This window comes from Gracilinanus agilis, chromosome 2 (genome assembly GCF_016433145.1).
Source record: "Gracilinanus agilis isolate LMUSP501 chromosome 2, AgileGrace, whole genome shotgun sequence".
Lineage (NCBI taxonomy): Eukaryota > Metazoa > Chordata > Mammalia > Didelphimorphia > Didelphidae > Gracilinanus > Gracilinanus agilis.
In genome coordinates this window covers 24,026,598-24,044,628 of record NC_058131.1, presented here as the reverse complement: position 1 = coordinate 24,044,628, position 18,031 = coordinate 24,026,598, and the positions used below count along the sequence as shown (strand labels likewise).

Sequence of the window (18,031 nt, the reverse complement as noted above, 5' to 3'; positions counted from 1 at the left end):
ATATATATATATATATATATATATATATATATATATAGTGTTTATTCAAGATGCTATCCGATTGTGTTAGGGAAAAAATACCAATATTCTATTCCTCTCAAATACTTCATTTGTAAGATATCAGACCTCTGAAGCCTCTGGCTATGAAGTCCAATCACAAATGAACTCCCTTATGCTGCCATTCACATGATAGTTCTTAGAGAATTAGGAGTCAGATGACTGGGAAAGGCACACTTTGTTGAATCATGGGAATAATTGTTGGAGTCCAGAGCACTCCTTTCACCATTCAGAATGTTGAGTCTCTTCTCTTGGCTGGTCATGTAATGCTCGAGATAAATAATTGTGTCTTCCTAGCCACAGTTCATTTCAATTGACTCTGATTGAATTGTTCCAGGGACATTTCCACTTGTATTGGTTATGAACTATCTCCAAGCTTCTTACTTTTAAGGGCCTTGAAAGAGGTCGCTGTAATTTTGAGATTCACAATGAGTCCAAAATGGAGACAGGCATGCTATAATAAGAATGATGCCCTGCTTAGACAAGCAAACGAAATAAATTGCTTCGTCTTCTTCTTATTAAAGCAGCAACTTGAAATCATATCCTCTAATGCGGCATGCAGATTACCATAAATGATTTCCTTCCAGGGGAGAATGACTGGGTGTTATGCGTCAATAGACTCCCATGCTTCACGAAAGCTGAATGGAGTTCTCTGCAAAATAGCCTCTGAGATTACTTAGCTGTCTTTACAGTGCAAAAGGCAACTTGCAAAGAGTATAATTAATTATTTACAGATGATATCAATAGGGTCTTTCTGGGATATCTTCATACTTTAATTCACTAAATTCTATGGAAGCAGAAAGAATGATTCTCAAGCATTAGCTCCCATCCTGAGGGGATGAACAAGCAGTTTTCTGCTAATATGGTACAGACACTAAATCATGTCCTTCTGTGTGACTTGATGTGATGAGTGTTATAAAAGGTTCTATGTAATTGAGAATATCCTTCTTTTTAATTTTCAGTGTCCTGATTCTGCGTGCAAACAGGATCTATTAGCCTACCTTCAACGGATTGCCTTGTATTGCCACCAGCTTAATATCTGCAGTAAGGTCAAGGCAGAAGTACAGAATTTGGGTGGAGAACTTATTGTATCAGGGGTAAGCCGGTATTTGGATGTCATAGTTTGAAGGTCCCATTGTAGTAGCACTTGTAAGGGAACCATTCTTGGCAACAGTACTGTTTCACAAAAATAATAATAATAATAATAATAACAATAATAATAATAAATCATTAAAATAGAAGTAGACGATAACTCAAATACTAGTGATTCATACATAGGGAGGCTTTTTAAAATGTTATCACCATTATTCCAGACCTTACAATAAATGAAGAGCAATTTGATTTTCCAATTACCCTATGTTTGTACTAGCCTTGTAAAATCTCCATTCTTCACAAGAAAACTAATTTCATAGTCTGGAAACTCATTGCCAAGCTGTGACTATTGTAATTATTTGGGGCTTTTGTATATTTACTCATTGTAAGTCTACTTCCCTTTGTTAGTACCAGAAATTTTCATCCTCTCAACAAGAGCCAGGACCTCTACATGGGGGCTTGTGTTCATGTCTTAAAAATGATGAAAATGACAGAAATTTCAACACTCAGGTTCCAATGCATACTAGGTTTATCAATGACCTAAGACCTAGAAGACGTGCTGTTGCCAAAAACAAACAAACAAACAAAAACCAACCTAACATAGCTGTCAAACACTAACAATTACATTTCCTTTGCTCAGTTGTTCCCATTTTTTCTTTTTTTCCATGAAAATATAATCATCCGGTCCATTTTCATCCCATGAATCAACATGGAAAATTCAAGGAATATTTAGGACATGCAGTATTTCTTGGCAGGATTTCCATATAGAGGTGTTGGGTTTCTTGCCCGCGTCTTCCTCCCCTCCTTCCCTCCCCCAGCCCAAATCCTGGGAAGTGAAGACAACTTCCCAGTCCATGACTTTCTGGTCCCTGTGATTTGTGTGCAAATTCCAAAGTGTGATTCCAGCAACCTTTATCTCTTCTCCCCACATTCCCCCAACCAACTATAGTGCCATCATTTTAAATGCGTGGCATTACTTATGATACTACAATTTCAAGATGGTGGATGGCTTGAGAAGATTGGGTTGTTCACAATCCCCAATTCTTTATGAAGCCCTTTTTCAGGAATTTCACCATGTGGAAATAATTCAGTCCCCGGACAAGTTTTTCAACTTGAGGGAGAAAAACAAAATCCCATTTGTATCCAGGTGCTTCAGTTCATGAATGATGCTACTTACAAAGAAGGTAATTGGAAAGCAAAATGACCGGGCTGGCCTGGAGACACCATCTTGAAAGCCTACTCTGTGCTATCCCAGCATGGGAGCCTAAGAAATTAGCTGTTCCCTGCTCATCCCAAAGGTTCTCCACTTCTTACCCTGGTCAAAGAAATCCAACTTGAAAATCTTCCACTGCAAAGCCTCAATCTGTCTTTCATTGTACCCTCCTCCCCACTGGGTGGTCTTTCCCCTCCAAACTCTCGCTTGTAAGCAATGCTGTTGCATTTCAGTCACCATGCTTCTTTTTCTTCTCTTCTGCCTTGATGGTCCCATTCTCCATGCCATACAGCTTTTCTCATCCATCTGTACAAAACAGTTGTGGAACTGAGTGCTTTTTGGTTCACTGTGTCTTATGTGCTTCCATTTGTTAGCTTTTGAACCTTTCTCTCCAATCTTTTCTTTTTTAATTTATTTTTTTTAACATGGATGCACGGTGCATCTTCGTAAATCTCGGATGCCGCAGCCTCATCCTCCACAAAGCTTTCTGGGCAGAAATGCTTCCCATCATTTTCTCTGGCACACCATTGTTAGCAGTCACTGCTTCCAAAGCCTCATCTCCATTGTCTGTTCTTCATTTAGATGTAGCCCCAACTCATCAATGGCTTTCATCCTTTGCACTGTTAGTTTTAAAGATATTTTCAGGAACTTAGGAAGCCTGCACTAATGGGGTCCCCTTCTTTGAGGTGTTTTGTATAAAGTTACAGAAACTGGTAATGTTTTCTCCTGGAGGAACTGTTCAGAGCTCCATCACAACATTGATCCAGGACATCTTCATGGTATGTAACATGTGACGTAGCCACGGCAATGGGCTAGCTCTTTGGCCTCATGCTTCTTTTTTGGCAAAGCAAGATTACTCTTCAGGGTCTCACCCACATCTGTATTGTCTCTTCCCATTTCTGCTCCCATCTTATTCTTCATTGGCTAAGCCAATCAGTCCTCCAGGAAGCAATCTGGCCAAAACGTTATGCATTACCACCTTCTGAAAAAACAAAAGGAGAAAGAATGTGAGGTTCCCAAATGAGAGAAAATGAAAAAAAAAACATTTTTGCCAAGAAAGTACTCTTGTACTTTGGGCTCAAATTATATTTGGGGTTCCCTCCCCAACTTTGTCCTGGACTGATGATTATCTTGCCAGATTTTTAAGGATATGGCACTGTAGTTCATGTCTGCAGCTGCAAATGTTGGTTACAGTCTTTATACCTTTCCCTTTGTATCCATTGAATGAAGATTCAGAGCCATGCTTCAAAGCTGAGAATAATATGGTTTGAAGCTTCCTCTGGAAATTGTTTGGTACAACCTAATGCTTTCTGCCAAGCACAGGAGATTTGGGACATCCTGATTCCAGATGATACCTGTCTTATTGAGAAAACATGGTATTGACTTTCCAACCTAAAGCCAGGAGCCTCAACTTCCAACTCTAAAGTTTTGTTTCTATATATAGGATATATCCATGTTTAGCAAGTAATTTTAGGTGTGATGAATAGAGGGATTTTTTTCCTTGAAAATATTCATACCATTGTCTGTATTGTGAATGTTATACATTTAAAATGCACATATATTAAAAACAAGTGTTTGTGAGGACAGTGAGAACTTTCTACCTCTATTCTCTTTCTCTGTCTCTATTTATCTCTCTTCTTCTCTTCCTCTCTCTCTCTATTTTGGGGAAGAGATGAAGATGGTAATACAAAAAATAATTTGCAGTAAATATCTGAAATTTGTCATTAGTCACAAAGCAAACTCCCAAGATAGGATGAGTCTATACTGACTGTGAATCTCTGGGTGCGTATAAGTATGTATGTATGTGTGTTTATGTATGTATATAATTGATACATCTTAGTGGAAGAGTGTCAATGTGAGAAACTCTCCATATTGATAAATTATAAATTAAACTTCAAAATTTAATACTGAATGAGTAAGATATGTATGAGTATATGTATGTGTGTTTGTGTGTGTGTTACATATAGCCATGAAGACAGGATGTCCTAAAAGTTTTGATGTATTTAAAACTTTAAAAGTATAAAATTGCAATGACTCTTGGGACACTTTGTTTATGAGAAGTATCATGTTGTATTAACTTGACATCTCATCTAGGCATCCAGAAGATCTGAATTCAAATCATAACCCTGACACAAATTAGTTCTATGACTTTAGACAGGTCAGTGAAACTCTTAGTGCCCCAGGTAACTAAGATTATCAATTACATATTACTAATAGCATGGATTTTCAAAGTCTAAAGTTCCCCACTTAGATGACATTGCCAATAAATATACATAAGTATATATTATATGTGCATATGTGTACATAGTATGAACATACATGTGTGTATACATGCACATATATGTATACTCAAGAATCTGTGGGCATATAAACATGTGTGCATCAAATGTAAGCTTGAATCATTACATATCTCCGATCTCTATCATGTGGATTTTAGATTTTATTGCCAAAGTAAACTCCAATTAGGGAAATTTCCATGAATTCAAGCTTGTACCTTATTTACAACTGATGGTCTTTGAGCCATGCTTGGAGCATTATGAGGTTAAGTGCCTTGCTTGGGCTCACACAGTCAGTATGTATGAGAAGAACATTTTGAGCCTGGGTATTCTTGACTGCAAGGCTGGCCTTATATCCCCTTTGCCCAGCTGTCAACATGAACAAAAGTCACAACTGCTTCTTTAAAGGCAATCTTAGAAGTCATATTGGGAGATATTTCCTTTTTTGCTCTCCCTTTCAGAGGCTTAAAATATTCTGAAAGAATTAGTTAATGATAGCAAATGAAAATCACTTTGTACATCATAAGCCAAGTGTTTTTCTTTGTAATTGAAGTTAATTAATTTCATTGTGATCTAAGAATGGGAATTTGATGATGGAGAGTCATAGAATCAAGCTTGGAAGGGGTCTTAGAGGGCTTCTGTAGCGGCTTTGACTCTTGCCTAAAAAAGTTCATGTGATACATGTAAGAGGGAGATTTTTAGGTATTTTATAGATATAAAATCAAAGTGTGGCCTCCAGGAATCAACAATTCAGATTGATTCCGTAATTAAATTAGACCCAAGTCAGGACCAGGTTTAAGGCAGTTTATTTACAATTAGGATGGTAAAAGGTAAGGAAATAGAGAGAGGGAGAGGCTAGTCCAGGCCTGTAGAGGCCTGGATGGAGAGAGAAGGTTAAAAGGCTAAATGAATGAAGCTGCAAGCCACAAGGCTTAGCAGTCAGATAGGCTAGTGCCTACTTAAGGCAGAGTCTGGAAGCGACCTAGGTAGGCCAAGGAAGTCAGCCTAACTTACCCACTTGACCATTCAGAGTGGAAGCCCTCTGAGGTCTCAACCGAGATTCTTCAGCATCAAGTTTAAAGCGAGAACTGCCCTTACAGGAAGTAACCAACATACTTGAAGGGATAGTGTCTTTTGTCACTTCCTGTGGGTCCACCTCTAATTCAAGTGGACAAATGGCAGCCTCTGCACTGATTTGGACTGCCCAAAGGGCAGTCCCTTGTTCTTCATTTGTTACTTATTGTCATGTGTGGGTAACCCATCTCCCCTCCCCACTAAGGGAGGTGGGAATGACATCATCTCTATGCCTAGGGTAAGTAGAATTTGACTATGAATGGGCTAGAGCTAATTCTATTTACACAATCCCCCCTGATGATCATTGGGTGCCTAGTCACCCCAAGTGATCATTTTACATAATCATCTTATACTCACAAAGGTCTTCTAACTATAATAGTTAGAGATAAGAGGGGAAATGGAAAAGAGAGAAAGCAAAACCAATGTTTGCTAAGTGCATTGACAAGAGACCAATTGGGGTCAGTCCCCTATTGGCATAATGTGTACAATTAGAGTAGCTACTCAAACCCCATCAGTCCAATCAGTTGTACCCAAAGTTCATTCTGGATTGCTTGATGCAACAAACCCCATCAGTTCAATCAATTGCAACCCAAAGTTCATTCTGGATCTCTTGATTAAATGTAGATTCTTCAGGCATCTCTCTGCAAACAGTTCATTCTCTGGATTAAGGAATCAGCAAGTTTCTTTCCCTGAGAATTTTTCTCAAACAAAATAGAAAATTAAATCTTGGATATAATAAAAATACAATTAAATCTTGGATTTTATAAAATTACAATCCCCCCTGATGTGGGTATTTTAAAAAGAAATACCCAGATCATCTCAAGATATATAGTTGATTCATGGGGTCGTATGAGTAAATTCAAAAGAAAAAAACAAAAGTATATATAAAAATCAAATAGAAGAAAATTGAAACTTTGGAAAAAGAAAATATTAAAATCAAAATCAAAATATCAAAGGCTATGTATATAAAATTTTTGAATAAACAAAATATATTTATAGCAGGCCCTTGTATTAGGGTCCAATTAATATAATTTCCATCCTCCTAGTCTGTAGGACACAATGCAGTAATACTGCACTTACCCATTTGCAGCTAAGACTACAGGAAGTTGCCATTCTATAAGAGAGAAAAAAAGGACCAGATTAATATGCAAGGGAAGTGTCTGTCATTCCCTTCACTCTCAGGAATATATGGGTGAGCCAGATGATAGCCAACCTGAGGTACCTGACTAGCAGTGTAGTTCAGAGAGTCCTACGTCTTAACATATGTTAAGCATCACAACTTCGATTCTTACACTGAGTTCAAGAATGGGAGTACCTCAATCCCACCTGTATTTGTGGTGAGTGGGAGAGAGTATGGGCTCCGGCGGTAAATATAAAAGATAGGCGCAGTCATATATATTTTACCAACATGGCCATGGCTTTAATTAAACTAATAATTTCTCTTATTATATCAGTCTTTATCATTTTTAATCTTAACATACAGTAGTACAAAGATCATCTTAGCCTCAGAGCCAGAATACCTGGGTTGTGACCCTGTCTTTACCACTCTAACTTCTGGTATTAATTTTTGTGGTTTAATTACCTTGTCTGATCATGTTTCCCTATTTGTAAAAGTGAAAAGAATATTTGTACTTTATGATTCACTTTTCAAACATGAAAGAACTAGTTAAAAGCAAAGAGGAGACCAAAAATTAATTTATCGACACGGCTAATCTGCTAATCAAATGTTTTCCTCCAAAATCACCATTCTACTTCAAATCCTATCCCCTATCATAGAAAGTCAGTTAAATCATCTGTGGGTATCTCCCCCATCACTCTCATTTCTCTTTTATTCTATTTATATGTCTTTGTGACTCTGCCTATGTCTCATATCTATTATTTTCTGTCCTTCTCTCTGTCTTTTTTTAATCTTTTATTCTCTCTCTCTCTCTCTCTCTCTTTCTCTCTCTCTGTCTGTCTGTCTGTCTGTCTGTCTGTCTGTCTGTCTCTCTCTCTCTCTCTCTCTCTCTCTCTCTCTCTCTTTCTCTCTCTCTGTCTCTCTGTCTCTCTGTCTATGTTTCTGTCTCTCTCTGTCTCTCTCTGGCTTTCTGTACCTCTCTGATCTACTATCTTGTAACTCTTTTATTGTTTCTATCTCTGTCTCTCATCTTTGTCTCTGTTTCTATCTCTCTCTCTTCCTCTTTCTCTCTCTCTGTCTCTATCTCTGTCTCTCTCTCCCTTTCCCTTGCCCTCTCTCTCCTTTTTTTCCCTTGTATTTCCTTTTTTCCCTTTCACCCCTTTCTATTTTTGTCTCTGTCTCTGTCTCTCTGTCTCTCCTATAGCTTTTAATCTCTCTGGTTCTGCCTCTCTCTCAGCAGACAGCAACATTAGCCTTTTCTCTTGACCTTGGCATGATCACAAGATTCATTGACCTTTCTGTGCCCCAAGTGACTTTCTACTTCTAGTAGAACTCAGTGGCGTGGCAAAGGGAGACCTTGAAATTAATGGGATCTTTTGATGCATAATTAAGGATGTAATACCCTGAAGAAGATTTAGTCTTCCTATATACTCCCATATTCAGCTCATCTTTGAGATACTCTGTTTAGTCCTGGGAACCACAATTTAGGGAACATCTTGACACACTGGAGAATGTCCAGAGAAAATCAGAAGGCTAAGAAGTCTTAAAGTATATCTTTAAGGCCTGGTTTATAGAAATGCTACCTAACATTTAGCTTGAACTTAAAGAGGCATAATAGTTTTCTTCAACCATCTCAAGGGCTGCAAGAGAAAGAGGAAGTCAATGTTTTTCCCCCTGTTTCCAAGGTGAAAAGCTAGGAGCAGTAGATAGAATTTTCAAGATGGCAGACTTAGGCTTCTTGTAAGTAACTCCTTTCTAATAATTAGATCCATTAAAAATGGAGTGGGCTTCATTGCAAGTGAGTAGTTCTCTGTCACTGGCAGTCTTCAAAAAGGAACTGAATAGCTCTTAAAGAGAACCCTGACCACATGTCAGATGGTTAGAGACAACCATTAGGGTCCATTCCAACACTTACACTCTGGGATTCCAAACTGTGATGACGTCTCAGGTTATTTTGAGTACCAAGATTTTCTGCTTCTACTTTTCTACTCATAGAAGTAGAATACATAAAAAGTAACAGGCACTGTTTATTAGGGTTTTCTGGTTTCCTGATGGACCATCTCCTATTTCCCTGGTTAAAGAGTCTGCCATTTTTATAGGAGTGGACACTCCCTCCACTAAAGGAGTTATGGTAACTCCTTTATAGCCCATAGGATCATAGCCCTAGAATTTTATGGTTTCGTAGAGGGCCAAACTCCTTATTTTATCCATGAAGAAACTGAGGCCCAATTAGTAGAAATGGGCTGCTTAAACTCACACCATAATTTAGTTATCAAAACCAAGACTACAGGCCACATATTCTGTATTTTCTCTTATACAACATTAAATTTAAAGTAAAATTTAATTCTCAAATAATTTACATTTAACTTGGGAATTATGTAGTAAGCTGTACTCAATAACACCTGCATGTATGCATACACACAAAAACACAAGCCCACCTATTGTGTAAGTATAGGTTATCATCTTCTAAGTTTAGCCCAAAAGGTTTTGGTCATGCTCATAAAATCATTAATTACCCATCTTCCTCATAACTGTTCCAGTGAAATCATGACCTTTAGGGTTCACCATACACTCTATTCTATCTCCTACTTCCTGATCTTTGCTTAGAATACTTCCCTTGCTTGCAATGATCTGTTCTTTGACTTTATGGAAGAATGCATGAATAAATGCCTGAATGAATGAATGGACTGTTTTAATAAGCTAGAGCAGAGAAGATGAGGATATAGGGCAGCTGCTATGTAAATAAAGAGGTGATCGATGAGAATAGTGTTATGTAGAAAAAAATGCAAGACCTTCTAGCTCATTCGATATTGGGAGTAAAGGAGAAGAAAATGTTAAAGATGATAGTAAATTCTTGAAAATGAGATGCTGGAAGGATAGTGGCTTTATGTACAATCAATATAAATAGGGAAATTTAGGAGGAGAGGTTTGGAAAGAAAACTGTATTCTATATTGGTAATATGTAAGAATAAATATACACATATTCTATATATTTCTGTACTTATATTTAATTCTGAGAATTGGTATATCTCTAGTACTTCCCATACATAGCGTACTGCACATGGCAGACACAAAATAAATTATTATTTTTGTTTTGTTTTCTTTTTTTGGTTTAGAATTGCCTGTGGAACAATCAGGTATAAATGTTCAATAGCCAATTAGATATATACACTGGAAATTCAGATGAAATATGAGAGCTGAAGTTTAGGAGGTTATATTTGTCCCAACACCAGCACAGTATCTGGTACATAGTACATGTTTAATCAATGTTTCTTGATTGAGTATGAAAAAAATAGCTTTTCAAGTCATTATTTTTTTTCCTCAGGTCATTAAATTTTAACCTAATTTTCCAACATTTAATTTTTTTTCCATTTGGGGGAAGTAGAAGTTTCTTAAAATGTCTCATTATTAACTTCCATCTCATCAAACTAAAGTGTGATGAGTTTGATCAATTTCAAGGAAGTTCAAAGGAAAATTAAAGAGTGAGATCATTTGGATGTTTTTGTTTAAGTCTCAGTGGCTGAAATGAATACCACCACATATCCTTTGATTTTCTATTTAGTCAACTTTTGATCATTAATATTAAGGTAGGAAAAAAGGATTTAAAATATCCAGAAACAAAATTTTTAAAAATCTGTAGATTTTTGGCATACATTTTGGTAGCAAAAATTTGAATTTGAGTACAACGTATTCTGGGCCTTCCAAGGACTTCATATGGAACTCTTGTCATTCTTTTCTTCTAAGTGGAAGAAGGCTCATTAGCTAAACAAGTCTTTCCTCTTGTTTGAGTCAAGGTACAGAGAAGGGTAGCAGATACTGTTGACAGGAAACAAACCCAGGCTATGCTAATCTATTGGAGGGACAAAAAGAGATTGAAGATCAATATCATTTAATGATAATTACAAGTTAAAGGCATTTTTAAACTTGTGAATATTTCTAAGTAAAATATGACATGGATAAATTCACCATCCATAATCTGCCAGCAAAGGATCACTAAGAGTTAAATAAGTTGTCATAATCTCAGTAGCTAACTATTTCAGTTTTCATGAAACAGGACTTCAGAAGGCCTCATTTTCAGAAACAGTAGTCCCTATTTAACCAAATTCTACCAATATTAAAGCACATACCTCCCTGAAGAATTCACTCTCCATTAGATTTTTTTTTATTGAGGTAGACTTTTCTATTGGACAAAGGACTTAGCTATGAACTGGAGCAGATTATGAAAGTTCTCAGAGATTTACTCTTCTGTATTTGTAAATGTAGCCATGTGACAAAGAAGCAGATCTATATCCTGGCAAGAGTAGTAAATATGTAATTAAAAGAGCTCAGCTTGAATCTGCAATCTCTTACTCACTAAGAGATCTTAGGGAAGCCTGTCAAGCTTTCTGGGCTTCATTTATTTGTATAAACAAGGTGTTAAAGAGATTCCCTTTAAGTACCATTCCAGCATTAAAACCTATGATCTATGAATAGACAGTCTTAAATTGTCTCTGAAATATATATTTTTATGGGTGGAAGTTGTTTTTTGTTTTGTTTTGTTTTCACCTTTACCTTCTGTAAGATGAAAAATGAATATCCAAATACTCCAAGTATTATTTTTATAAGATTTAATAATAATAACTTGAAGCAAAGGGAAAAATAACCTCAGTAAAGAAAAAAGCTTCCCTGACCACACACCTCAGAGAGATACCAGAACCATCAGAGCAGAGAGCCCCCTGATGGCAGGGTTTTCAGCAAATTTATTTCCCAAAATATCTGGACACCAAATGAGGATGTAACTTAAAAGGATGCTGGGTAAAAGTAGTTCAGGTGTATCAAATTTCTATTTACACACTTCTGAAGGCTGGATATGAAATCTAAGACACAAGAACAGCAAAGGCTGGGCAATTGGGATTGACTTACCTAGGGTCACACTACTCAGGTGTGTTTGAGGCTGTAAAAGAGAAAAGGGTTTTTTTGATTGGATATATTAATATTTAAAGATGTGATCACCAAGGAACTGAATAAATACCAATTCCTAAAATTATTTTAGTAATTTATTTACAAAAAAGAGAGTGGAAGTATGGAGATGAGAAGAGGGTAGAGTAAGCTAACTTAATGAACTAGATTTGTATTCAAGTCTGGGCTTTACTCCAGCAGGGCTCCAGAGGCCCAACAAGAGAGCCTAAAAGTCAATTAGCAAGGGTTTTAGCCACTATGGTTTCTCCCAATCAAGGACCCCTCTGGAGGCTTAGATATTCAACCTTTTTCACTTAGCACATGTAGTTCTAAGGGAAAGATTTAAGAACAGTCTCACCAAGGTCTCATGTTCCCAGTCAGAGCTCCTCCACATCCAAGCAATGAACAATAAGAGCTCCTTTAGGTCCAAGATATGAGCAAGAAGAGTTCTCTCACTGAACTCTCTTTTTAAGGGGCTTCTTTTGTGTCACTTCCTGTGCCTTCCTCCTAGTTTATGTGTCCAATCACAACAGATGCTTTTCTTAGGCCTTCCCAGGAGGCAGTCAGAAAATTCTGATTCATCACTCACATATGTGGGTCACAGACCTCCCAACTTGTGAGTTAAGTGGGGTTGTTTACACTTTTGGTGATTAGATTTGAGAATGGGCAAGGTAGATTTAATCTCATTATCACAAGGCCAAATTTGATCCCAAGTCTTTTCATCTCCAGGTCTGTTGCTCTATCCACTGTGCTACCTCACTGTCCCATGGGTGAAAGTTTCAAAGTTACAGTAGTTCCTTTGAATAGTAAAAGTATAAGTTACTGCTCAAAGGTGGCAATTTTCCCCAATTATCAAATAAGGGCCTAGATTCACTTCATTCCAATTGGATCCAACCAACAAGTATTTTGAGTCTTTACCATGTATGAAGAGTATTGTGCTATAAAATTTGGAAATAGACACAATGAAAAACAACACATTGTTATCTTTAAGGATTTTCCACAGTTCTGGAGAGGGCTGAATCAGATAAATTACTAATTTTTACTTGAGAAAAGGAAAATTTTTTTTAGTTCGTGGTCGCCAAACTGTTGTTATTAAAAATGATGAAGGCTGGTATTAAAAGGGAGAATAGTATTTTAATAAAAGCCATGCTGATAGAGATAAAAATCATTAGACCACGGGCCTGTAATTATTCAAACTCCCACCTCAGCCATTTTACTTTTCCCGCGCCCAGTAGCTAAAGAGGAAGTTCAAAGTCACTTCCCCCTATTTAAAACAGTACCTCACCTTGAATACGTAATCCAAAACAGGAAACCCATTGGGAATCACAAGAAATGTAGTTCCAAGTATCCCAAGTGATTTTAAATAACACATTAGGTACAAGGAAAAAATCTTCACATAGGAGAAGGCACCTGAGCTATACTTTCAAGAAAGCTAAAGATTCCATTTTTGTAAATTACCTTTTCTTCTCTATTTAGTTCCTTCTTTTATTTTTGTTCCTCTTCCTATTGCTCTTTTCTCTATGTTCTTAATAAGATCCACTCCATTTCAATTCCTTAGTTTCTTCATCTGTACAATGAGGTATCAGGGCTAAAAGATCTCTCTCTCTCCACTTACAATACCTATGACCTCTTTTGGAGGCTAGTAAGTTTATGTATGTATAATCTGACACATAATATCATAGGCCTAGATTTTTAATTTTTTAAAATATTTTTTCATTCAATTTTTAATTCAATGGAATATAGAAAGTTGTGTGAAAATATTGCTAAAATCTATCACAGAATGTGAAAGTGGAGAAAAATCATTGGACCTAGCTCTCTCATTTTACAGAATAGGTAACTGAGGCCCAGAGTACAGAAGGGGCTAAATAGATATTATGCATATTATATATGTATGTATATAAATACATATACAATATGGATGTATAAATATATAATGTATATTATACAACTAATCAGTGGCAGAATAAGGATAGGAATGGAAGCTCCCTTACTCTTATTGCAGATGTCTTTCTGCTTTAAGGTATACACACTTTTGATTACTAGGCACTATCACCACTTCTATGATTGTGCCATCTCAAACATTTCTTACTAATGCTAGGTAAAGTAAAATCATTTCCCACATTTTGGAGAGAAGCAATTGCAGAGGACAGCCACAGTAGTGGAGAGGAGTGGACTGAAAGTCCTCAGAGAAAATCAACAATTGCAGATATAGTATCACTCTCAGATTTTGTAGATCAAACAAACAAAAAACAGCACAATTCCCCAGTGCAAGTAGTTGACCAGCATCAAAGTGCTACCTTCAGAGTGGCTTAATCCCTCTGAGAATATCAGCTATGCATATATCTAGCCAGAATAATGGTTGGTTCCATTTTTCCCCCAATAGGAGTAAATTAAATTTTAAAGCACATGATATCTCTCTCTGTGGGATGTGATGTGGGAAGAGAGATTTCTATAGGAATGATAAAGAGAAAACCAAACAAAGCATATTTGGAAACCAGAAATTGTAGAAGACAGTTTCTACTGAAGGAATATCATTTATATTTCACAATTTAAACTGCTACTACAGAAAAGTAACTGGCAATTTTTATACAGAGGGCAAGTGCTTCCATGAGGGGCAAGGATACAATTCTATATTAGGCTTGCAAATCTGAAGTATTGTCCTGGAAAGGAGGGAGCTAACCATTGGGAATGGATTCCTATTTTAATTAATTTTATATTATTAATTTAATATTTATTCTTATTTTTAATTAATTTTATTTTAATTAATAATTAATTGTTTTTAATAATTAGATATTAAACCTTGTTATTTCTATACTCCCAACCCCCCCCCCCCAAATGCTGTCAGCACTCTTCAAATTCTGTGTCCTGGCAAACAACCCAGATTGCATTGCTGCAGTTACCATGTTGTCATTTTATTTTTCTACCTAGAGGAAATTAACCCAGGCATTACAATTAGATCATGAATAAACAGTAGTTTGTTATTTGCTTGTTCCCAGCTATGGTTGGATCTCTCTGATCCAAGAAAGTTGATCAATTCAGTCAAATAACTTTTTAATATGCTTTTAAAAGAAAGAAAAGAACTAAATTAACTTATCAATTGAATATTTCAAATCACTGTAGTTAAATAAGAGACAAGTTGGAGGGGATATGCCACTCCCTTGTTTAAAGATTTTCATTTTAGAGATATTGAGGGGTAGAGAAGCAAAGTGACTTTCTATACTGAGGTCATCTAGATAATCATTGACAAAGGGGGAAACACTCTTATTTTTGTTGTGGTGGTTGCTTTCGCTTTTGCTTTTTTCTCCACCATTGCAATGTCTAGCTTATTTATTCAGAGAATTGAGTTGGTGAATGTGGAATGCTGAGAAGAGGAAGTCAAACAACTATCTCTGTCCAGCACGGAATCATAGAATGTCAAAGCAAGAAAGATGATTAAACATAATCTAGATAACCCTTTGCACTACTGAGAAGAAAACTGAAGCTTAAAACCACACAGCTCCTTATTCACATATATGGACCTGTAAGCCAAGTCTACTGGTTGTGATGGCTGTATACTATTAATTGTGGATTTCCCCAGGGTTTAAGGGATTCAGGTGTAATATGTTGCCCATGTTCCAGGAGGCCAGAGTCAACCTGTATAAATTGTGGAACTCTCTCTGCATCATGATGTCAGAGAAGCATGGCCTTCTGGGCCCAAACATCAAAATTCCTACCAAAACCTTCTCAGGCCATCATTATAGGCTCATTTTTTTTTTTGGTGGGAGGAGGCAGATCTCAATTCTCAGATAATATCTTTGTTTTCATTGGTAGATGATTGATAGACAACTAATAACGAAGCCATGGGAATTGGATAGCTTTATTTTTTCAAGGTTGGACATATAAGCAAATATATATTAAGTATAAATACAGATATATTCATATATACATGTGCATATATATGTAATATGGGTTTATCTTTATGTAAATATGTTTATATTATAAATAGATGATGGAATATATAAATATACAAATTATTTCAAAAGTGTGTATATGTGTGTGTGTGTGTGTGTGAGAGAGAGAGAGAGAGTGAGAGACAGAGAAAGAGACAGAGAGAGAGAGAGAGACAGAGAGAAAGAGAGAGAGACAGAGAGATTTTCATAACAGAAGAGATCAAGAAAGGTCTAGTGTTTCAGGTAGCACTTGAACCAGCTTTAAAGTCTGTTAGGAAGACTTTGATACAGAGTTGAGAAGGGATAACATTGCAGACAGGAAACACAGACTGGGTAAATTGGGATATAGAAGATGGAATGTTTTATACCAGGAATAGCAAACTGACTACTTTTGTTGGAATCAAGAATGTGTTAATTTAAGTAATGTGGAATAAATCAGGAAGGGTATTCTAGAGACAGATTGTAAAAGGCCAGATTGCAAAGTTCTTTAAGTCCAAAAGAGAAATTGGATTTTTTCTCTTATAAACAATTGGGAGCCATTGAACTTCTTGAGCAGGAGAGTAACGTGATTAGACTAAGTTTTAAGAATACAAGCTTGACAGTTTTGTGGTATAAATGGGAGTTTCTTTGTTTAGTTTGGGAGAGCATTTGAGACCTTTTAGAATAATCCAGGTAAAGAGTAATAAAATCATGAATTATAGGGGTCCGTATGGAAATGGAAGATAATAATAGGAAGAATTAATTTGAAAAAAATGAGAGTAGGCATTTATATGATTTTATAGCATTTATGTATTATAAAATATATACATAATGTTACAGAGGCATTATCATTCCAAAATAATATGTGTATAATAATAACTTTGTTTGCTTCCTAAAATATTTTCCTCAGTGTGATATTTTATAGGTATGTGGCCCCTTGAAAAATGTAAGAGATTTTTCTTTTTTAAAACTAGTACTTTGGGTGAAGGTGAACAAATCCAAATGTGATTATCCCTTTTTTTTGCACATAAAGGAAGTTACTGTTGAAAAACAATAACATTCATTTAATTATTTTCTCATTTTAAAAATTGTGAAATTGGTTCTTTTCCTTTCTCATTTCCTAAACCAATCAGATGTGTCTACTGAAGTCAAACAGATTCTGTATTTCATTATTTAGATGAGGGTTATGTAAGTTTTCTTTCTTACCTCTCCAACTTTGGGAAATTTTAGTAGTCATTTGCAGATTGTAGCCTAAGGAAGAGAATGGAAATGAACCAGAAGACTCAACATTTCATATAATTTTAACAATTTGGAAAAGAAAGGTATTAACTTATTGGCTGAATAGATTGTGGGTCTTGTGTATGTCTACTTTCTTTTTCTTCTGGCTCAGTTGAAAATAAAGGGAATTTAGTTGCACCTGTAATGCTTCTGAGCTGGGATTTTGTGTTCACTTCTGGATTTGCTCATCTTTTGACTTTAGTCTTTTCATAAGCAAGAGATCACTGCCACCCTAAGGAAAGGAGTATCTGGGGTTTTGAACAAGATTAATTTCAGCTTTGTATTCCCAATGCAAAGCCCCTAATCACAACCTTCCATGGAATAATATTTAGTCTTTTTGGCTAGAATTCTGTCTGATTCATTTCACTTATATCATTACATGACAAAAAATATATCAGAATTATAACATTTCCCCAAGTTGTTTCTCAGTAAAAGAAAAATAGATTTTTCTCTGTCATATGCCTCACTCAAAGTGTATATATTCTGTGTTATTTCTATTTCAAAGTATTCTTTGCCTTGGATAGCCATATGTCTACTGATGGATATCTCCTTGAGTTTAAAGTTTCCTTAGTTTCTTGGACCCTACAGGCTATTTTGAAATATTCTTTCAGTCTGATTTAAATGATTCATATGTTATGATTTTTTTATCCCAACCCTTAGAAAAGGCACCATTCTCATTTTTATGGACCTAATAAATGGGACATGTTTCTTGCTGTATGATCTAGATGGCCACTGAGGTCCCTTCTAACTCACAAATTCTTTGATATTTGTTTTCATTCTATCATACTGCATTGTCTGAGTCTACATTGAACCATCCTTTCTTTGATGATCTATAAACATAACCTTCCAATATGTCCATCCTTATCAGAATTTCTTGAAGCCAAATAATTCTTAATTTTTTTCACTTTTTTGATTTCATCAATATTTCTAGCATCTCATTTTACCTCTCTTCTCTGAATACTCTTATTTCTGTCAATATCTTGCCCCCAAATCTATCTTATTCTTACTAAGTAGTACAGAATGTCTCTTTTGGGTTTATGTTACAATGTACTTGAATGGATAAGGAAAGAGGAGTGGG

General features: G+C 36.0%; 1 protein-coding gene across 1 annotated transcript in view; it reads left to right on the top strand.

Annotated features, from left to right (window-relative positions):
* CTNNA2 (catenin alpha 2) overlaps window positions 1-18,031 on the top strand; it is a 1,353,633-nt gene that overhangs the window by 1,292,753 nt on the left and 42,849 nt on the right. The window contains exon 16 of the mRNA XM_044659266.1: window positions 1,020-1,154. Coding sequence (XP_044515201.1) covers window positions 1,020-1,154 — 135 coding nt within the window. The remainder of the gene's footprint in view (window positions 1-1,019; window positions 1,155-18,031) is intronic.